Source organism: Phacochoerus africanus, chromosome 10 (assembly GCF_016906955.1).
Source record: "Phacochoerus africanus isolate WHEZ1 chromosome 10, ROS_Pafr_v1, whole genome shotgun sequence".
In the NCBI taxonomy this organism is placed as follows: domain Eukaryota; kingdom Metazoa; phylum Chordata; class Mammalia; order Artiodactyla; family Suidae; genus Phacochoerus; species Phacochoerus africanus.
In genome coordinates, this window is record NC_062553.1 from 12,546,559 (window position 1) to 12,569,024 (window position 22,466).

Genomic DNA, 22,466 nt, shown 5'->3' on the forward strand with positions numbered 1-22,466 from the left:
ACTGGTAAGTAAATACTGATACAGGCACACCTCAGAGATACTGCAGGTTCAGTTGCAGACCACCATCCCAGAGCGAGTCCCACAATAAAGCAAGTCACACAAGTTTTGGTTTCCCAGTACATAGAAAAGTTATGTTTACACTATACTGTAGTCCGTTACATGTGCGATGGCATTATGTGTAAAAATACAGTGTACATACCTTAATTTAAAAATACTTTATTGCAGAAAAATGCAAACCATCATTTTAGCCTTCTGCGAGTCACAGCAGTAGTCACATCAAAGATCGCTAATCACAGATCACCATAACAAAGAGTGGAAACGTTTCAGATGTTATAAGAATTACCGAAATGTGACACAGACACCAAGTGAACAAATGCTGTTGGAAAAATCCCTCTGAGAGGCTTACTTGACAGAGTTGCCACAATCCGTCCATTTATGAAACACACAGTATATCTACAAAACGTAGGAAAGCATGATGTTATAAAACAAGGTACACTGACACCTCTCCCCGGTGGACTTCTAGAATCCCAGTACTTTTAAGGATTTGTTCATAAAGGAAGAAAAATGTTTTAAAGCGTGAGAGGAAGAACACACACTTGGACATGTTCAGTATAGTCTTAATTATGTATTTTTTTTAAAGTTTAAAAGAAATCTGGAAGGAAATACTAAAATATGTAATGGTTCCCCCCGGGATGAGATCAGGGGTGCTATTTGATGTTTGCTCTTTTTGCACTGTCCTTAATAACTGAAGGTGAATTCTAGCTTCAGAAACAAGAAAGATTAAATATATACACGAAGTACTTCCTGACATCATCTATTTTGGAAAATGAGGGCAACAATAAAATAGTGTTGAAGGCTAAGGTTTTGGTCTGCACAGCAGCAGAGAAGCCCATCTCCTCGGAGCTGACCTGAAGGGCTGTGTCTTGCAGGTGCCATGGATATAGCTTTGGGATCCGGTGCCACTGGGGTCTTTACCAATTCTTCCTGGCTGTGGAACAAGCTCTTCGAGGTAGGAATAACACACAGAGACCTCAGTTATGGAGATGATGTGATTATTCTAGCCCGAGAATGATCTAGTTCTTAAACCCTGTGTTCAAGTGATTTTTATGTTGTGGATTTGCCTTTGAAACAAAAACGCAATAAATTCAGAATTCACCTGTGGCGTAGCAAGTTAAGGATCTGGCATTGTCACTGCAGTGGCTCGGGTTACTGCTGTGGCACGGGTTTGATCCCTGACCCAGGGACTTCTGCATGCCGCAGGTGTGGCCAAAAAGAAAAAATGCAATAAATTCATTGAGGTTTTCTATTAATGTTCCAGAATTATGGATATGATGCCACATTCCTCCTCTCCTCCTATAGCCTGAGAATGAAATGAAAATGACTTAAAAATACCATGGCCATACTGTCAAGTCCCTAACGTAGAAAAGGTTACGGGGACAGCTTTGTTAGAGGGAGGAATGGCCTTTTAATGATTACATGTCAGGAGTCAAGTAGGGGAGCATGTAAATAGGACTCGCCCAGGTCCCTTCGAGGGCGCTGGGAAAGGCAGTGTCTGCTGCTGTGCCCTGTGCCTCCTCTGGGCCCTCTCACAACAAGCCTTTTCCAAACAGCAGCCCCCTGTCCCCACGACCCCACACTCGCTGCCATCAGCTTTCCCCAGTGACACCAGTGATAGCCTTAGCTCGTCCGGAGGCAGGATGAACCTCTGCCCTCCTGGAGATCCCTGCTCTTGGCTTCCACGATAACTTTCCCTGGTTCCTGTCCTCGCTGACTTCTGTTTCAGCCTCCTTGGCCAGTTTTTTCCTTTGTCTGATTTCCTGGGCCATCCAAGCCTTGGGCCACATGATCTTACCCCACACAGCCCTCACCAGGAAGCCCATCTATTCCTATGGCTTCAGCTGCACGTCTCTGCTGACAACTCCCGTCTCTCCTGAGCCCCAGACACCCGGCATCCGCTTGGCCAAGAGACAGCCCCATCTGGCACTTCATTCTGTCAACAAGTCCTTAATGGGAACTTACTCTGTGCCAGTGGGAACAAATACAAAATGTCCCTGCCCACATTCTTGATGTTGGTTTCAGGTCCTTAACTTCTTTCTCACCCTGAACTGGTTCCCCTTCACCTCTGTCATCTCACCATTTTTTGAAGAGCCACCCACCACCCCCATACTTCTGGGAAATTCAGCCCCATTGTCCCCTTCCAGGTGGGCGAGGGTCTCTCCTCTGTGCCAGGCACCCAGCGTCACCACAGTGTGGCTGCTGGGTTTGGTAATTTTTTAAATTTAAACTCTGTTAAAAAATTAAAGTTATATTTGCATAAACATGATTGAAATAGCAGTCAGGAGTTCCCATCGTGGCTAGTGGAAACAAATCTGACTAGTATCCATGAGGACGCAGGTTCGATCCCTGGCCTTTCTCAGTGGGTTAAGGATCCAGTGTTGCCGTGAGCTGTGGAGTAGGTCGGATATGTGGCTTGGTTCTAGAGTTGCTGTGTCTGTGGGGTAGGCTGGCAGCCACAGTTCCGATTCAGTCCTTAGTCTGGGAACCTCCATATGCTGAGGGGCCACCCTAAAAAAAAAAAGAAAAAAGAAATAACAGCAGTCTACACAGCCTAGAGCCTGTTTTCCGAGAGGGAGTCACTGTCACCCCTTGGTGAGCTGCTCTGATAACTACTCAGAGCTCAAAATAACAACTTATACTGCTACCTCTTGACTTCTCACTTTCATCTCTTATCTTTGACCCTGTGTATTAAAACACTTTTTGTTTATCTGTTTCTCCTATTAGCCTCTGGGCCCTTTAATGGCTCTGATATTGTCTTTGTATCTCCAGCACCTGTTGATGCTCAGTTCAGTAAATGAATGAATGAAAGAAAGTGTAAATAATTACAGGAGTCAATGAGGTCCCTTAGTCTTGGGATGTGGTCTCCAGTGGTGCAGTACCAGGAATGTATTTCCCGTGCCTCAAATATCACAAAGACTGTGTCACCCTCACCAAACCAGCAAAGCCTGTCTGCCCTACAGGATGCCAGCTGACGGATTTAAACTGAGACCCAGAATATTAGTTTGATGATTTTAGCAAATGTTCTACAAATGGGACCATTTTACAACATTCCTGGTTTCTATTGTAATTCTTGAGCAGATCTTTTAATTAACTGAAATAATCCTGGAACGTGTTTTATTAGAGTAACATGTTTTAGAGTAACGGGTCAGAACCTGCCTCGGCCGCTCTTGCAGCTCTCATACCTCTTTGTTCTCTAGGCCAGCATTGAAACGGGAGGACCGGGTCTGGAGGATGCCCCTCTTTGAACACTACACTAAACAGATTGTAGATTGCCAGCTTGCTGATGTTAATAACATTGGGAAATACAGGTATGTAAAATAAGCCATAAAAATGCATTTTTACAGTCATCATAGGGTGCCACAAGGACCCTTTCCAGTCTTAATCCCCTTTCACAAAAGGTTTAGCTATCCAGTTTCCTTTTGATGTAGTGCTTGTTGGCACTATTTTTTTTTTCAAGGTAATTCCCATCTAGTTCTCAAAATTTTTCACTTTTTCAAACCTCAAATTCATTTTAAGCAAATGATAAGGGAAGGCAATGGGCAGTATGGTCATTCCCATGGGAAGAGGAAAGTACCCTTTGAGCTTAATGCCGTGCCTAAGCTAGATATCCTGAAAGTGATTTGGGGGTTAACTTCTTAATAGGTCTCATTAGCTTGACCTTGCTCTCTGGTCCTAGCAGCCACCGAGCAAGAATGGAGGGTCTCAATAAAACGTGAAGGGCTCATGTCCACGGGCTTGACTATTGATTTTTGTCTTTCTCTTCAGATCTGCAGGAGCATGTACCGCTGCAGCGTTCCTGAAAGAATTTGTGACTCATCCTAAGTGGGCGCACTTGGACATAGCGGGTGTGATGACCAACAAAGACGAGGTTCCGTACCTGCGCAAAGGCATGGCGGGGAGGCCCACGAGGACCCTCATCGAGTTCCTGCTTCGGTTCAGTCAAGACAGTGCTTAGTTCAGATGGTCTAAAATTCCCTCCTTCTGTCTGAAATGGGCAGTAGAGCTCCAGAATACTTTTGAATGATAGATCATCTTTTAAGGGAAACAGAGGATGGTATTTTAAACCATAAAACGAAATTTGTGTGCCTCAATTTGTTTTTTTTCATTTTATGCAGAGATTTATAAAGGTAAAGCTAATATCTTTGCTTGGAAGAGATTTTTTTGAGATAGTCTGTGAAATGATTTTTTTAAAAACTCCCTAATCAGTTTTCAGAGTGTATGTTTGTAATTGAGGAGCAAAATTGTATTTCAGATTTGTGATGCTGGGAATATGAACAATGAAGTTGCTGTGCAATTGTCAGAAACAATAAATCCAACTTTTTGTGCTCTCTGGTGTGGCCTTGGTATTTACTTACATATTATTGAAACTTTTTTGGCTGTGTTATAGGAACTAAGTTGGTAAGTTAGCACATGGTGGTAATAAGGTATTTTCTCAATGTTAACTATCACTTTGGGGTACTCGGTGATGAGCTTACGAGTTTGTGAGACAAGTACTAGTATTGTGATTACAGATGGAAAAAATGAGGCACACAAGAGGGTTAGTAAGCTGCCAACAATGCCACCAAGCTAACAAGGGGAAAGCAGAAATTCAAACCCAGGCAGTCTGCCTCCAGAGCTGGCATTCTTAATTGTTCCACTGTAATCCTTTCTTTCAGTTCAGTGACTTGAATGGATGTGGGATTTATTTGAAGTACTGAAGTAAGAAGACCATAAAAGGGACTATCAATGGATAAATTATTTGCTTACTGCCTGAAACTACAACCACTCAAAACCCCGTTTGTGTAGATTTAGAAGAAAGCGCTCTTCCTTCCTAAATTTGTATTGGGTGACTCAAATTACCCACAGATAGGATCTATGGTGGGGTTTTTGTTGTTGTTTAAGACTGAAAACGTTTGACAGTTTTTTCCATGGGAGTTATTTTTAACATTTAATATTTTAAAAACTTGATATGTAAGAGGATATTATGTGTCTGACCTGGCTTATAGAAAGGGAATGACAATGGACATGCATATCCATCTTGATAAGTGAGTATAAATTAAATCAGAATTAAAAGGTTCCTTTGCCCAGAAGCTACTTCAGCAGGAAAGACGGAAATGGAGAGGAAGAACTACTGGCTCGTGAAGAGAAACTAAAAACATTTCTTCTGTGTAATTCAGAAGGGTTTCTATCAAGGGCTTTTTATAAATCAAAGTAGAGTAGAACTCTCTTGTTTACTAGAGTGTGGGATACAAAAGGCATTGCTCAGCCCTGGATCCTTATGCTTATCTAATCTGCCTGAAATGAAATTTACTTGCCATCACAGGTACATCTGGCTCCTCCCACGTTTTTGGTTTTGTTTTGTTTTTTGTCTTTTTTTTGTTGTTTTCTAGGGGTGCACGTGCAGCATATGGAGGTTCCCAGGCTAAGGGTTGAATTGGAGCTGGAGCTGCTTGCCTACGCCACAGCCACAGCAACGCAGGATCCAAGCTGTGTCTGCAACTTACACCACAGCTCACAGCAACGCTGGATCCTTAACCCGCTGATCGAGGCCAGGGATGAAACCTGCGTCCTCACAGATGCTAGCCAGGTTTGTTAACCGCTGAGCCAGGACAGGAACTCCTGCTCCCACATATTTCACACACCCTCAGTGGATCCTTAGGACCATGTTCCAGAGGTAGGCGGTATTATTCACATCTGGGTCCGTGAGGACAAGGCATGGCTTCGGAGAGCAGTAAATCCAAAACAGCAGAGGTTTAGAACAGCAGTTAAAAAGAGAGCTAAAGTTAAGATTTCCAAAATTCAAGCAGCCCTAAGGAACAGCAAATCCAAAACAAGAACCCAACAGTGTTAGAAGATGAAGTAGGAAATCCAAAATTCAATCAGCTCTACGGCCACTGGAAAAAGTTTAAAATGGTTCCACTCTACTTTTTGGCTTTATAAAATAGTTACTTTTTAATTAAAATATTAAAACATTAATTTAAATGTTAACACATAATAGGCTCATTTCTACATGAGTTTTTTTAAATTCTCAGTTTTAATAGGTACATATTTTATCCTTATTTTTAATACATAAATATTTCCCAACACACCCCACATAAAGACATTTGGAGTCCTCAATAAATTTTTAAGAGTGTAAAGGAGTTCAAAAATGTTTAAGAAGTTCTGGAACAGACTAGTTCTTTCACAAGTCATTCTGTTTTGTTTTATTTTTCCTATTAAATATTTTGTCTATTTTATGCCAGGCACAATTCTGGGTATTGGGAATACAGGTGAACAAGACAGGCAGGCTCTGATCAGAGAGAGCTTGTTTTCCAGTTGGTGTGCTGTGTGTGTGTGTGCCTGTTTGCAAGACAACTTAGTGATGAGAAATGGACAAGATCATTTCAGGTAAGTGTTTAAGTGCTGCAAAGAAAATTAAACAGTGAAGTGGCTGGGGGTGTGGACCTAATTAGATTGATGCTGGGAAGATGACATTTGATCTGAGACCTAATCAACAGATGGAAGCCTCTGTAGGTTTTTCTCTACTTGTGCCCTTCATCACTCACTCTGGCCCTGCTGGCCTTTTCTGTAGCTCCTCGAGTTTACAAAACAGTTCCTTCTTCAAGGGCCCTCCTGTCTAGGAAACTTCCGTGCTTTTTTCCCCCCAATTTGTTATTTTATTTTTTCTTTTTTGGCCGCCCTGTGGCATATGGTGTTCCTGAGCCAGGGATCAGATCTGAGCTGCAGTTGCAACCAAGGCCACAGCTGTGGCAGCACCAGATCCTTAATCCACTGTGCCAGGCAGGGGATCAAATCTGCCTCCCAGTGCTCCAGAGATGCTGCTGGTCCTGCACTTCAGCAGGAATTCCTAGGAAACTTTCCTAATTAAATTTTCTCTAGTCACTGCAGTTTAGATCTCAGAGAGGCTCTCTCCAACCACCCATCTCAAATCCATCACTGGCCACTACCATCCCTATTTTTCTTCTTAGCACTTATTGCTACATAATATTGCTCTCTATATATGTTTATCCATCTTTCTCCCACAAAACATGAGTAAACTCCACAATGGCAGTCTTGGGGTGTTTGCTACAATCCTTAGATTATTAGAGCCTGGGACATGGAAGGCTCAACAAATGTGCTGGATAATAACTGGAAAATTAAATACAGTGAAAAAAATTTAGCTTCTGAAAAAATGAACAAGTGTTAAAAAATATCAGAATATAAAAAAAAAAAAACAAGAAAGGCTGGGGGAAAATGTAACTGTAATGTATACATGTAAGGATAACCTGACCCCCTTGCTGTACAGTGGGAAAATTAAAAAAATATATCAGAATAGTAACTTTCTCTTTGATATAACCATAAATATCTGAAGTGAATAGTGCCCAGCACATACACAGGGACCCTCAACAATATTTACCATTCTGTTACCTGTCTCTCCCCAGAGAGAAATTAGGGGAAATTTTTCCTGTTCACTCCTGCTATATCCACAGTGATTGGATTAGTAATTGGTACATAGGAAGCTCTCAATAAATGCTGGTGGGATGAATGAGTATCTCCCTTTTACCAACAGGTAAACTGAGCCCAGAGAAAGGACCTGGGCCAAAGTCATTTCAAGAGTTAACGGCCCTATGGTCCTTTCTTCCTACCACCCACCCACCCCATGTCCTCTACTTTCCTTTTGTCTGTAGAAAAACTTTAGCCAAAGAATAAGTTTAATCAAAGAACTAAGAAAATGCAGAAGCAAAGGAAAACAGTCCAACAAAGCCAAGTAATCATTTAGTCATTAAGCAAAGTCAAGGACCTTTTTTTCCTTCTCAAGGGCTATAAGTAATATTCTGAGCCATATCCTGTGAGCTATCTTATACTGAAACCCTAGTCAGGTAGAAAAAATTAACTACATGATGACCAGACTGTGGCCATGACATAAGCTGCCACAATTGGAGAAGTGGCCTCAAGGAAAGAGTACTGAACCCAAGTTCACTCTGCTTGTCGTACGACGAGCCAATAAATTCGGAGATGAGTTGTTGGGGTAAGGAATAACGACTTTTATCAGAAAGCTAGCAGATCCAGAAGATGGCAAACTAGCGTCTCAAAAAACCATCTTGCCTCAGCCGACTTCAGACTCCTCTTATATAGAGAAAGGGGAGGGGGAGGAGCCAATGGTCATTCACTGTCTCTTGTTTGGAGGAAGGACCCATTGCAACGTCAAGCAGTGGCCGAGCAGGCCCACTAAAGGTCTCCCACTAACCGTTCCTCGCTTACAGAAATGGGAACAAATTGACTATGGAACTGGAGATTAACCATACTTAAAATAAGAGGACGCTGGTCAGACCATCCCATGACCAATTTCAAGATCTGTCAGAGGTGATTCTACTGTTTCTGCATGTAGCCCTGACAGGTACCTACAAAAGCTCTTGCCCACTGACTGTCAGCTGGGGTGAGGGGGGAGTGGGCCTTTGGACAGGAGTCTCTGCCCGCTCACCTAAGTTGCTGGAATCCAGAATACAGCAAACATTCCACCAAATTTACTTTTTTTTCCCCCCACTATATAATGACTTTTATTTTTTCCCGTTGTAGCGGGTTTACAGTGTTGTCAATTTTCTACTGTATAGCATGGTGACCCAGTTATACATACATGTATACATTCTTTTTTTCTCATATTACCAGGCTCCATCATAAGTGACCAGACATATAGTTCCCAGTGCTACACAGCAGGATCTCATTGCTAATCCATTCCAACTTTGCCTTTTTATTGGCTTTAGAGTGGCAAACAGCCTGACCCTACTTTCAGTAACTGTAACTGTAAAATTAAATACGGTGAAAAAATTTTTGGCTTCTAAAGAGAGAAATAAGCAAGTGTTAACAAAATTATCATACTTTCTCTTTGACATAACCACGAATATCTCAAGTGAACAGTGCCAGGCATATGCATAGTAGGGACCCTCAACAAGCTTGGTCATTTTTTGCACAAGTCTCTCCCCAGAGAGAATTTAGGGGAAATTTTTTCCTGCTCATTCCCCCTATATCCACCATGACTGAATTAGTAGTTGGTAAATAGTAAGCTCCCAATAAATGTTTGTGTGGTGAATAAGCACCTTCCTTCTACCAACCGGTAAACTGAGCCCAGAGAAAGCGCTAGGTCCAAATCATTTCAAGGGTTAAGGGCAAAGGCAGGATGGTTAAACGAATATCATGAAGCCAGGCAGGGCTCGCTCAGCCTTAGTTATTGACTCTCCTCTCCATACAACAACCTTGTCAAAACCCTATCAAATCCTTCAATTCTCATGTTATTAAAAAAAAAAAAAAAAAAAACCGGTAAAGTCAAGCGGCCTCTAGTGCGGGGAAAGAAGGAACGAAAGCATCAACCTACCGGTTTCCCTGGCACCCGAGAGACGCCAACATCCACTCTGCATGATCACGTGTGACCAGGCGTGTCACGTGACTCACGGATCCAGCTCCCGCGCAGGTGCAGTGAGTCTCTCACCCGCCATCTTAGAAATGGCGGCTCCGCTGGGTGGAATGTTCACGGGGCAGCCTCCCGGACCCCCGCCGCCGCCGCCGGGGCTCCTGGGCCAGGCTTCGCTTCTTCAGGCCACACCAGGTATTCCGAGAACTTCTAACAGCACCTTAGTGGACGAGTTGGAGTCATCTTTCGAGGTAAAATGAGCCGTGGGCGTCTGTGTTCCCAGCCTTTCTTCTTTTCTGAAACGTGTGCAGGTTATCTTTTTCAGCAATCCCTGCACCGGCTTACAAATGGGGCGGCAGGCTCAAAGAATCTAAACTGCTTGCTTTATTCTCCACGTTGAGTGATGGCCAGAATTTTCTGGTCCATTGGCGGAGATGAGTAAATTTGTCCTTTCTAGAGGCACGAGAACTTGAAGTTTTGCCCGCCACCCCCACCGTGGGACCCTTCTAGGTTCCCAGTCGGTTGTTCCTGCCCCTCAAGATTGTTCCCTCACTTCAAGGTTGGTTCCATCCTTGAGTATCCTTTCCTGCGTTCCTGCGTGTTTGCTACGGGCTGATCCTCCACCGAGGGGGGCATTGCACCGCTCTGTCCTGTACTCTTTCCATTGGGCTCCACCCTTAAACGGTCCTAAAGTAGTGGGATTCTTGGGGCTGAGATGGGAAGTTGATATTGAGGGCCGGGGGAAGAGGAGTTAAAGATGAAGGTTTGGGAGAGAGACAGAGGGTGATCCAAACTCTCACTCCCATTCAAGCATTAATCCTGTAGCAGAGAAAATGGGGACTGGTAGGAGGCACAGGCGAGCTTAAAAAATAAGTGCTTAAAAATTAGGTGGCTTCCAGTGGTCTCTGAAGTGGAAGATGAACCATTAGGGTGTGGAAATGAAGTAACTTGTAATTGGAGTTAACTTTTCTACTTTTTGACTTTCACACATAATAGCATAGGTAGTAGGTAAATATAGTTCATAAATGAGCGTGTTATTGGGGTTGCATGGGCAGAATGCCTTTTTTAATGGGGCGTACATTCAGAAGTTTTGAGATAATTGATTTAAAGGACAGAGAAATCTTTTTTTCCTGGGAGGAGGATGAGATGCCTTTGGGGTGGTGCTAAGCTGTAAAGGAGAGAGACAGGAAAGCCTTAGAGCAGCATCTAGGCTTGAGATGAAGTGGCTGTTATGAGACTTGCTGAAAGACTGGCTCTGTAGAAAGAAGTCTTGGCCAGAGCCTACCGTCAACACCCTAGTGCTTAAAAACTCTTCAGTGGCTGCCATGACTGTTGGGTTAAGACCAAGATGGGGAGTTCTTTTGTGGTTCAGTGGGTTAAAACCCCACACAGTGCCTGTGAGGGTGCTGGTTAGATTCCTGCCTTACCCAGCGGGGTGAGAATTGCGAGTTGCCTCCCCTTGTATTGTGGCTCCATGTGCCATGGCTGAGGCATAGGTCTGCAGCTGTAGCTCCAGGTCTGACTTGACTCCTAGCCCAGGAACTTCCCTATGCTGCAGGTGTGGCTCTAAAAAGAAAGACCAAGAGGTATTGTAGCCTCCCTGGCTCTGCATGTTCAAATCACTGGTCCAGTCTCATCTCTTCTTACTCTGGCCACATGAGACTTCTTCCTGCATATATTCTTTTTTTTTTTTTTTTTGGTCTTGTTAGGGCCACAGCTGCAGCATATGGAGGTTCCCAGGCTAGGGGTCGAATCGGAGCTATAGCTGCCAGCCTACCCCACAGCCATAGCAGCTCGGGATCTGAGTCACGTCTACAACCTACAGCTCAGCTCATGGCAACGCCAGATCCTTAACCCACTCAGGAATCAAACCTGAGCCCTCATGGATATTAGTTTTGTTACCACCAAGCCCCCACGGGAACTCCACATTTTCTTTTTATAGACCATCACACTTTCTTTTCCATGCAACTGTTCAGCTGTCTTGTGTACTTTGTGTATTTCTGAATAAATATCTCAAAAACTGATTTTCACTTTTGTTGTATATGACAAGTTTTAAGTCGGGGTAATATAGTCAGATGGTGGATCCTCCAAAATGCTGCCTCAAATGGTAACAATATAAATACATACATAGTGTTTCCCTCCCTCCCAGATACATATACAATCCCAGTCTAGTGTCTCTCCCGTTTGGCAGATTTTTCTTTCTTTTTCCTTTTTGACTGCACCTGAGGCATGTGGAAGCTCCCAGGCCAGGGATGAAACCCATGCCCATGGCGGTGACCTAGGCTGCTGCAGTGACAACGCTGCCAGATCCTTAACCAGCTGCACCACAAGGGAACCCCTCTTTTTCTTTTTCTAAATTGAGGTATCATTGACATAAAAGATACTAGTTTCAGGTGTACAACAATGATTTGATATTTGTATATATTGCAAAATGATGACCACAGTAAGTCTTAGATAATATCTGCCACCATACATAGTTTCAAAAAACTTTTTAATTTTGCTGTACATTCCATTCCCATGACTTATTTATAACTGGAATTATGCCTCTTAACCCCCCTTCACCCATTTTGTCCAGCCCCATCCCCTGCCTCTGACAGTCCATTATTCTGTGTATCTGTGAGCTTGGTTTGTTGTCACTGCTGTTGTCGTTTTTAAGGTCCACATATAAGTGAATCATATAGTGTTTGCCTTTCTGTCTGACTTACACCCTTAAGGTCCATCCTTTTTTTTTTTTTTATTGGCTGAGTAATATTCGATATATATGTGTTACAACTTCTTTATCCATTCATCCATTAGTGGACACTTAGGTTGTTTCCATGTATCTTGGCTTATGAGTAGTACTGCAATGAACATGGGGGGCAGATAATCTTTTTGAGTTAGTGTTTTTGGTTTTTTTTCAGCTAAATATCGTTCATATATATATACACACATATATAATTTTTACTTAGAATTAGTTACTTTTTTAAAGGGGGAAGAGAAAACTAAAATTCTTGAAATCAGGTTTCTTCCCATCGTCTCTGGTGGCCCTGCTGGCTCTGGAGGAGCAGCCCCAGCTTTCTTAGTGAGTTTGTGACTAGTTGTCTTCCTGGATGAGATGTTTTCTGGAAGCCAGGGTTTCACAAAGCGGGAACACCCCACCCACATCTCAAATCCAACAGCAGTCACCTTTCAAAGTAATACGCAGAGTGGACAGACTTTTCCAGATTTCTTAACTATTACAGAATTTACCCTGGGGAAATTGATTTTTCTCTGTAAACTAAGTGGGGGCAGCTGCAGGAAGGAGAAAGGCCCTCACATCTGGTTGATGGCCTGAATTTGGGCCTAGGTTTGCCTGTCTCACACCAAGTGTGGTTTGCTTACTAGCAGTTCTATGCTTTCCTGAGGTTTGAGGTGTCTTTTCTGACCCTCACACCCCCAGCTCCGTCTGGCTCTCTTTCTGGCCCTGCTGTTCTGTGATAACCCTTCTTTGTGCATTTCCTGAGAGTCGCCTCTGCATGGATCTTCTTGACTGCTTCACGTGTGTATCCAGATTGATGCTCTTTAGAGACTCCCTCTTTGGGACTTGTATGTCCATGTGACCACACCACCTTCTCTTAGGCCTCCCAGTCAGTCTGTAACATGTATTGAGCATCCACTTTGTGCCAAGCAACACGACAGGCACAATTCCCATCTGCTGGGAGGGGACAGCCAATAATAGACTGAAAGAATGGGATGGTATCAGTTAACTGAGTGAGTGAAAAGCAATAAAGCAGGGCTTGAGGATGGAGTGTGAGCAGGAGGGGCACCGTTTTGAAAGAATGGATGGGGATGGGCCTCTCTGAGGAGGTGACTGTTGGCCTGAGTCCTGAATGGGTGATGACACAAGACATGTAAGCATGAGAGGAAGGGGCTGCCCTTGGGGCTGGAATAGGGATCCAGGCCCGGTGTGGAATGAGTCACAGCTGGGAAAGGAGCAGCAGTGGGAGAGAGGCCAGATGGGGTGCCAGCAAATACCTGCTGCCTCTTCTGCCAGCTCTCCCTCTGAGCCTCATAGGCTCCGTTTACCAAGTTTTTTTCATTGGCACAGTTTCTCATCTGCTGTGCAAACTCAGAAACCATCACTGATGTCAAGAGAAGTTATTTCCTGCTCTGAAGTCAGATTCTTGATGTGTGAATGACATTTTTCTTTTCTTTTTTTTGTGATGTGTTTTGATCATACAGGCTTGTTTTGCTTCTCTTGTGAGTCAGGACTATGTCAATGGTACAGATCAGGAAGAAATTCGAACTGGTAAGAATTCCCTTTTTGTCGATACTGTTCTTGCCTTCAGCAAGATTCCTTACTGCTGATTTTATACTTGATGTGTTTCAGTCCCGCTTGTATCCTAAGAGAACTTTTCTAGGAAATAAGATTTATACAATCTATATACTGCTGGCTCATTGTTCAACTTATTGACATTTTATGTCACTCATAATGAGCCATTTACAATGAGCTTTCCATATTGGTACCCAGATGAAGACGACCAATAGTGTATATACTGTTTTTTTTTTTAAGAACTAAGTTTTGTGCTTCTGCCTCCTCACCCAAGTTCTATCCCTGGAGGTGCTTCTGATTTCTTTGTACTGCGTTTTAAATGTTTCATTTTAACTGGAAATCATGATGCTAATAGCTGGATCTCTAGATTGTCTTTCTTCAGAAGAACTTTTGTAGTTAGGTTTCTTACTCACCTGATAAAAGCACAGATTATCTGCTGTTTAATGTTGGTTAACACATAGTATGTTGGGGGTCAATGTTATGGCTGTGGGCAGGATTAAATTCCAGATTACATCTATGAGAAATTGCTCTTTTGATATTCTTATTCTTTTATGAGGGAGATATATGTGTGTAATGTTTTTCTTTTTTTTTTTGTCTTTTTGCCATTTCTTGGGCCGCTCCCACAGCACATGGAGGTTCCCAGGCCAGGGGTTGAATCGGAGCTGTAGCCACCGGCCTACGCCAGAGCCACAGCAACGCGGGATCTGAGCCGTGTCTGCAACCTATACCACAGCTCACGGCAACGCCGGATCGTTAACCCACTGAGCAAGGGCAGGGACCGAACCCGTAACCTCGTGGTTCCTAGTCAGATTCGTTAACCACTGCGCCACGACGGGAACTCCTGTAATGTTTTTCTTAATTTAATAGTTTGGCCTTTTTTTTTTTTTTTTTAAGGTGTCGATCAGTGTATCCAGAAATTTCTAGATATTGCGAGACAGACAGAATGTTTTTTCCTACAAAAAAGATTGCAGTTATCTGTCCAGAAACCAGAGCAAGTTATCAAAGAGGTATGGGCTCAGTTTTCTCCCCAGGTTTAAGGAAGAGCAAATGTTACAAAAATTCCATTTATGCTTTAGCTGAGATGTTGCATTTGCCCCTTAGTTATGGGGGGACTTTATAGCTACATGTAAAATGTTGATGGTCAGCATTCATGACGGCCTGGACAGGTGGTAGAGCTGAGGGGTGGGGGTAGAAAGTGGGGCTTTGAACAGAGCAGCTCTCTGCTCTTACTTGTTCCATACAGTGGCTTTCATGGAAGACTTTTCTTTTCAGAAACAGTTCTACTGCTTGAAAAGGTTGAAAATGTTAATGTGGGTGATAAGCTCATTTTGGGCAGGAACTGATCTGTATGTCCCTGGTACCTTACACACAGGAAGGTCTCTGGCAAATTTTATTCGTGGAATCGAAAAGTAAATGTTCTGTCCCAGGCTCTGTGAAAACTCAGGATTTCATTTATTCAGTTGTTTGAAATCAGTGAAGTTGGAAGTGTGTTGAGATCGCCCTTCATGGCATTTCAGTGGGTTAGGCCAGGGCCTGCCCCCTGCCCAGCCAACGTGGAGGAGGAAGACTTCCTTCCCAAAACACCCATGATGCCGTCACTCACAAACACTAAATTGGGGTGATTATTTTTTAGCAGTTTTCAAAATAACTCCTTGCACAAGCTGAGCAGTTAGCTAAAAATGTTCTATTTATTCATAGATACCAGCTGTTGAAAGGGTAAATGGTAAGAAGATGATATTCTTAAAATTCACCTTATCAGATCGTTTTCTGATTTGAATACTTTAGTAACAATCCAGGTGTGTTCAAGGCCAGGTCTAATACAGAGTTTTAGTAATGGTATTCATAAAAAGGCTCTTGAAAATGAGATTTTCACACTTTATAATCTGAAACGATGGAACAGTGGCTATGGATTCTTTTAAAATAATTAATGTGTTATGGATTCTCAGTGTGACAGATTCTTCTCAGCAGTAGCCTTTGGACAGAGATACTGGGTGTCTGGGGACCAGGATAGGAAAGAGACTGATTTATTTTTGGCTGCCCTTTGGTACTTTAGAATTTTGTAACTTGTGTGTAACTTATTTTAAAAAAACATGAATTTAAAATAAAAGATGCAGTGTTAGGCATCTTTCATGGGAAGGTTTGCTTTGGGTCAATCAGATTATGCAGCCAAGCAGAGTAATGGGCCTAGTATGGTTTAGTTGGTTCTCTTTTTGAATTTACTTCTTAGTGCTCTTAACTGATCAGGACCTGTGATCATTTTTCCTGAGTTTGCTCTGACTTAACTGCTTGCATTTGTAGGATGTCTCAGAACTAAGGAACGAATTACAGCGGAAGGATGCTCTGGTCCAGAAGCACTTGACCAAACTGAGGCATTGGCAGCAGGTACTGGAGGACATCAATGTACAGCACAAGAAACCGGCCGACCTCCCCCAGGGCTCTCTGGCCTACCTGGAGCAGGCGTCTGCCAACATCCCTGCACCCATGAAACAAAGCTGAGGCCAGGCCAGCCTGGGAGTGCACTGGCGGACAAGTCGGCCCAGATGGTTTGCCAGACATCACTTTTTATAGACGTGACATTTGGGAGAACTCTTTGCCAGGGAATGAGATGAGTTTAGTTTCATGCTCTCACCTAAAATTTTTCCTTTTTTATAAGCACTATTTCTTGAGTACTTTATGAAATGCCTATTGCTTTGGTAAACTAAGTATATCTTCTTTGCTAAAGTTAGACTGTTGGTATGATGTCACAGATTCCTTTTGATGTGATGGGGGTTTTTGTTTTGCTGCTTGTTTTTATTGTTTTCATTTTCGTATGAATCAGTCTCTATGTTTGCAGTTTTAGTTTGTATGATCTGATCCACATATCAGGATAAGGATTTTGGTTGCAGGCTTTTTATGATAATTTAACCCTCAGTGGCAGTAGATAAAAATGTACAGATTTGCTGTTTCAAGACTGAACTACCTCAAGAGGAATCTAATGCAACAATGTTTATGACACTTCCAGAGACTTGGAATGAGGATATTTTGTAAATAGGTCAGAAAAGGATGATACTATCCTAGATTAGTGTAGTAACTGTCACTGGACTGCAGTTACCTGGTGCTGGAGGAATCCAGAAGTATCCTTAAGGTGATGCTGACTTCTCTTCGGGCCAAGTTTATGTTTTGTGTAGTGTTTATTTACTTTGGAGGCTGGGATATGGTAGGAGTGGTGACGTATTAAACTCTGTACTTTGTGCAGTAATGAATGGGGCAGACCCTGCTCTCAACAGCATGACAGCTGCGGCAGAGGTGAGATGTGAGGATATCAAGGCTTGCTGTGGTCAACTCTGAGTTTTGAGTTTTGTGTGTTCTGCTTTTTTGGAGCAGATTTCTCCATCCGTGAAGGTTTGCGCTGATGGATGGTGTTAATTCCAAGGGGCCCTGCCCCAGTGGGAAGTGGGCTGCAGGGTGCATGTGGAGCCTCCGTGTTTGGGAAGCCCATCTTGCCCTCTTGTTGGTCACACAGGCCACCTGTGGCACTCTGTTGAATGGCCATCGAGAAGTACAAACTGGCACTGGGCCCGGCTCTCATAGGCTGAACCTTTGCTTTCTCTGTTTACGTCCCTTGTTAGATTACATCCCTGTACCCTAAACCGGTGCTGCACCGCCTTCTGAACAGGCAGTACTTCCATGACTCGGTGTCTTGGTCCCTTTGTTTCCTCCAGCCTCGAAGGCCCCTCCCCACGTGACACCCACTCAAGTTCCCATCTGGCCTGGACGCCGCCTGGTCGGTGCAGCCTCTGAAGGCCGTCACAGAACCTCTTGTCTCTTCCGCCAGCCTTGCTTAGTTCTCCCTCCGAGGGTGGTGATCTCTGTCTCCTCGTCCCTCGTGAGAAGTCGGCATTATTCCCCTCTGACTGTACAGGGAGACACCTTTCTTATACATGACACCTACTCCTCACCTTTGGTTGCATGTGTGTATATAATATGTAGCCTAATGCCAGCGAATTCCCTCAATCAGAAAGTAGAAGTTAAAGCTTTTCAAAGTTGTTTGAAGTCACATTATCTGATTTCAGGGTTGTCAACATGGTCCTCTTGTGCCAGTCAGAAGCTCTGACGGGCAGCTTTAGATGTCTTGATTAAAACCTAACTACACTAACTACGTTTTTAGGCATTCTTTCACTAATGAAAACTGCAGGAACAACTCTGTGTGGGGCATATGTATCCGTTATTGCCACTTCTTTACTAAATTCAAAAGTATTTTGTCAAATAAATGACAGTGTTTCACTTTCGTCTGTTTGTAAATAGCAATTTCCTTGTTAGTGATGTTTTGCTGGTTGGTGAACAGAAAACTCTGGGCTGCCGTCTCCTTCAAGGAGAAAACAACCAGCCATCACATCAGCTGGGAGGAACGGGATTTTCTCAGTGCACAGATTCAGACCTTTGGAAGGCAAGGGGGCATGTAGCATACACATGGGAGAGTTGGCTGGTTATCACTCCACTGTCTTGATGCTCAGCAGGACGGTGACAAAACAACAGTGTTTAACAGTCAAAGGCCTCTGTGAGTGCCTGTGGGGGGACGGGTAGCAGATCAAAACCCATATTGCATCTTGGAGATGGTAAGATTGGTGCTACTTTTAGAAATTGAAAGGTTGCTGAGAAGCTAGGCCCTCTCAGAGCTCCATTTAATTTCCCAGGCTTGCCCTCGCAGAATCCAGAAGGTGCTGGAGAATGACTATATACCAAGTAGCCTCAGTCACAATTGCTGTGTGGGATTTTGCACTGACTCTAGAGCAGTTAAGGGCTCAGGTACACGGTATGCAGCCGCTAATGGGGTGAATTCATTCTATTTTCCCCAATTAAGTACAACTCGTAGTGATATTCCTTTCCAGTTTTTCTCCAGAAATATGTTAACGCTTCCTTTGGGTCATAATAAAGCCTAAAAAGATTTGTCAGCAAATCCTGGTGTTTCTCCCTCCTAAATCAATTCTGAATCATTGCATTTCTCCTCACAAAAGAAAACAAGAATGTTTTATCTATCAGATTTCCTTGTCAATATTATCTAGAACACAGAGAGGTAGACTTTCCTTCACTGTGCGTGAAGGTGTAAATTGTTAGAAATTTTCTCGTCGTGTTGTCATATCACACAGAAAGCCCAGGTGTGTATTTGATGCTTCGATACTCAGGGAACATGTCCTACAGGAAAAAGGACAGACGCGTGCCAAGATTAGGCAACAAAGGTATAATTATTTGGGTATAATCTAAAAATTTAATATGACCTTTCACTCCTTTGCAACAAGAGAGGCGTCCAAACAGATGCGGGGTCTCAGTCACGTTCTGCGCCTGCAGCCTGGGTCATGCTGAGGCAGGCAAAGAGCAGCAGCGCCACGTGCAGTCTACTTTGTTAGTCACCGGGAGTTGCACTTCAACAACAGTCCAGCGACCTGGATGTAGTCTCAAAAACACAAAACAAACATATAATCCGACAATACTCACCCTGAGCAGTAAACAAAACTAAAAAAAGACTTGATACTGAAAATAACATGGCACGTTACAGAGATGGTAACAGGTATTTGCATTTAAAAAATTATATTATTGGCTGGAGTTCCTGCTGTGGCACAGTGGGTTAAGACTCCAGCTGCAGTGGCTCAGGTTCAATCTCTAGCCTGGCGCAGTGGGTTAAAGGATCCGTCCTTGCCACAGGTACAGCATAGGTCGCAGCTGCGGCTTGGATTCAATCCCTGGCCTGGGAACTGCCATGTGCCATGGGTGCAGCCATAAAAAAAATCATATTATTGGGGCCTGAATTTTGGTTAGGTAGTAAATTTACCTTTAAATTGTGAGTTTGAGTTGTAAGAGGACTTGTTTCATAACGACATAAGTGTGGGAGCAGCGACAGTGTTATTGAAGATGATCTGACTGAGGTTAACGTGAACTTCCTATTTCCAAGTTCAGCCTTCATCTAATTTCACCTTCCTTTGGAAAATCAATACAAGTCACAACCATTTTTATTGCCCAGTTGTTTAAAGTTTTATTCAAAGAGCAAAGATTTGACAGTGCATAGAATAGACAGCTGTTTATGGGCCACCTGCTGGGCCAGCACCGAAGGATTTTGAGATTGTATTTGCCCACTAAAAGTTGTACTGAGTCTTATGAAATCGCACTGCTCCATCAGAGGGTTCAACAGCTCAGTGTGGATTTTCAGCTGACCAGTCAGCTCTGTTCACGGCCATTCTCCGTTTGCTTTAATCTACTGAGCATCCATGCACTGGGCACCATGAGGCAAGACAAGAGGCTCAGCAGATCTTTGACTTCAAAGAACAGGTAACCTAGAAACCTTCACAAATGACCAAGCTCACGTTGCAGGCACTGAAACTGAGAAGTATGACGGGGCGAGGCTCAGTTATTCACAGAAAAAACCTGACAAGGCTTAATTCCAATTCATGATTGGTATTACTGCCCATTTTATTTTGTTGAAAGCTCAAAAAGCCCCTTTGAGGTAGGTGTTATGCCCTCTATAATCTACTTCATGTCCTAGACGTCAAAATATGTGATCCACGTATGCCAGGGCCTACTATAGTCCACTTCTAGTAGTTTTGTTTTCTTTGTTTTTTTAAAATTGGCTTTCCTGGTTGTTTTGAGCTTTGTTTTATTCCTCTTGCTCTTGAGGTTAGATTTGCATTTTGGAACTAACATCATTTACATAGAAATATTTTTCAAATGAAGATGACCAGCATCCTAAGAAAAATGGAACCACTTTAAAAGCAGACAATAGAAATCACAAAGTCAGATATTCCACGAGGTGGAAGTAGTCTCAGAGACACTAGAAATACGTGGAGGTTATCAGTAACACTATGGGCGCATTCTGCTAACAGTGGCTCGTTTTAATGTCACAATGTCACCCTGTGAAACCATATGAAATGTTAATGCAAGAATTTGTTTTAGTTCTATATGTAAATCGTAACAAGCAAGTTAATTTGGTTTTTGTTTTGTTTTTTTCTCCTTCGATCAGATGTTTCAAAGAGATGTTTTTCAAGCATTCTATTAGTTTAGAAGGAAAAATATTTGGTAAACCATTCCTGGTGGGCTGAGCCCTGTTTCTGCTGGACTTCTTTGGATTGGGCTGTTTCATCATCTTGTGCCCTAAAAACAAACAAAAAGTTTTTTTAGATGGTTTAGAAAATAGTCAATAAACAACTTAATACCCTACCATCATTTCAGGGAAAGATAAATACTTCTTTTCTCCAAAAAAGATACTAGGAGTTCCCGTCATGGATCAGCAGAAACGAATCTGACTAGTATCCATGAGGACGCAGGTTCAATCCCTGGCCTTGCTCAGTGGGTTAAGTATCCAGTGTTGCTGTGAGTTGTAGGTGTAAGTCGTGGCTCGGATCCTGCATTGCTGTGGCTGTGGTGTAGGCCAGCAGCAACAGCTCCGATTAGACCCCTAGCCTGGGAACTTCCATATAGGCAGGTGCAGCCCTAAAAAGACAAAGATACTAGAATGTGACAGGCCAACATTAGCAGCTAGAAACAAGTGAAGGATGGGGACAGGGAGGGAGAATCAAATTCCTGTTAGGAAAACAGAAGGTTCTCCACTGTTTCACTGAACACTAAGACATCTGCAACATTTATTATTTATTTCAGGCACAAATTAAAACAATAACCCTTCTCAAAAGATAAGAGAAGAAATGGTTAATCGATACAGCATTACACTTTATGGCTTCTTCAAGAGTTACCTCTACGCCCTGGCGTCTCAGTGAGGCTGTGAAATTAGCCTCATAAACTGAAAAGGGGAGATGGTCTGTAAAGCACAGGGAATCCTTTCTGAACAGGCTCTGACTGCGTTTGTGAAGCTGCTTATAAAACAATAGGAACACAGCTTTAAACAGAGGCGTGTGATAATGAGATGAACCGTGGCCCGGGTCACCCTGGCTCTGGCAGTTAATAAACCGTGTGTCTGGGGCTCCAGGCTTCAGTGTCCTCAGCTGTGAAATAAAGGGCTGGACTCATGCGATGACCGACAGGGGTCCTTCTAGCTCAGTACTTGTATTTGTCTGAACAGACTTTGGCAGGCAAGGCCTTTGGAAAAGGAACATTTCAGGAGGGGCCGTTTCTGGAATATAAACTTCAAAGCCCAGAATTAAAGATTCTGCTCTGAATGGAAGGCTGGATAGGAAGGAGAATTAATAAACAGGGGAAACCACACACTTCTGGAAGAGAAGCGTGCTGCGAGGGTTTCTGGAAAACTAAGAAGGTGGTGTCAGAGACCGTCATTCATGATCAAACCCACAGATTCAGAGACCTTAAAATTACAGGATTATATCATGAATCTTTTTTTTTTTTTTTTTGCTTTTTAGGGGCACACCTGCAGTATATGGAAGTTTCGAGGCTAGGGGTCCAATCAGAGCTGAGGCCACAGCCACAGCAAAGCGGGATCTGAGCCACGGCTGTGACCTACACCACAGCTCATGGCAACACTGGACCCTCAACCCACTGAGAGAGGCCAGGGATCAAACCCGAATCCTCATGGATACTAGTAGGATTTGTCTCCTCTGGGCCACAATGGGAACTCCCACAGTGACTGTTTTTTGTTTTTTGTTTTTGTCTTTTTGCCTTTTCTAGGGCCACTCCCTCGGCAAATGGAGGTTCCCAGGCTAGGAGTCTAATCGGAGCTGTAGCCGCCAGCCTGCACCACAGCCACAGCCACACCAATGTGGGATCCGAGCCGCGTCTGCAACCTACACCACAGCTCACCACAACTCGGGATCCTTAACC

The 22,466-nt window shown here is 43.3% G+C and overlaps 3 protein-coding genes across 3 annotated transcripts in view; 2 read left to right on the forward strand and 1 right to left on the reverse strand.

Annotated features, from left to right (window-relative positions):
• LAP3 (leucine aminopeptidase 3) overlaps positions 1 to 4,383 on the forward strand; it is a 28,302-nt gene extending 23,919 nt beyond the window's left edge. The window contains 4 exon segments of the mRNA XM_047798505.1: positions 930 to 1,009; positions 3,255 to 3,272; positions 3,274 to 3,365; positions 3,823 to 4,383. Coding sequence (XP_047654461.1) covers positions 930 to 1,009; positions 3,255 to 3,272; positions 3,274 to 3,365; positions 3,823 to 4,012 — 380 coding nt within the window. The 3' untranslated portion in view covers positions 4,013 to 4,383.
• A 5,101-nt stretch (positions 4,384 to 9,484) lies between these two features.
• On the forward strand, positions 9,485 to 17,980 carry MED28 (mediator complex subunit 28). The gene is made up of 4 exons (XM_047798853.1): positions 9,485 to 9,672; positions 13,622 to 13,688; positions 14,607 to 14,719; positions 16,011 to 17,980. The coding sequence occupies exons 1-4, from the start codon at positions 9,514 to 9,516 to the stop codon at positions 16,206 to 16,208; spliced, it is 537 nt and encodes a 178-aa protein (XP_047654809.1). The 5' UTR covers positions 9,485 to 9,513; the 3' UTR covers positions 16,209 to 17,980.
• A 1,713-nt stretch (positions 17,981 to 19,693) lies between these two features.
• FAM184B (family with sequence similarity 184 member B) overlaps positions 19,694 to 22,466 on the reverse strand; it is a 105,026-nt gene continuing 102,253 nt past the window's right edge. The window contains 1 exon segment of the mRNA XM_047798452.1: positions 19,694 to 20,831. Coding sequence (XP_047654408.1) covers positions 20,738 to 20,831 — 94 coding nt within the window. The 3' untranslated portion in view covers positions 19,694 to 20,737.

Coding starts and splice junctions, on each gene's coding strand:
- MED28 (XM_047798853.1), top strand. CDS start 9,514: ATGGCGGCTCCGCTGGGTGGAATGTTCACGGGGCAGCCTCCCGGACCC. Junction 9,673..13,621: donor AGTTGGAGTCATCTTTCGAG/GTAAAATGAGCC, acceptor TTGATCATACAG/GCTTGTTTTGCTTCTCTTGT. Junction 13,689..14,606: donor TCAGGAAGAAATTCGAACTG/GTAAGAATTCCC, acceptor TTTTTTTTTAAG/GTGTCGATCAGTGTATCCAG.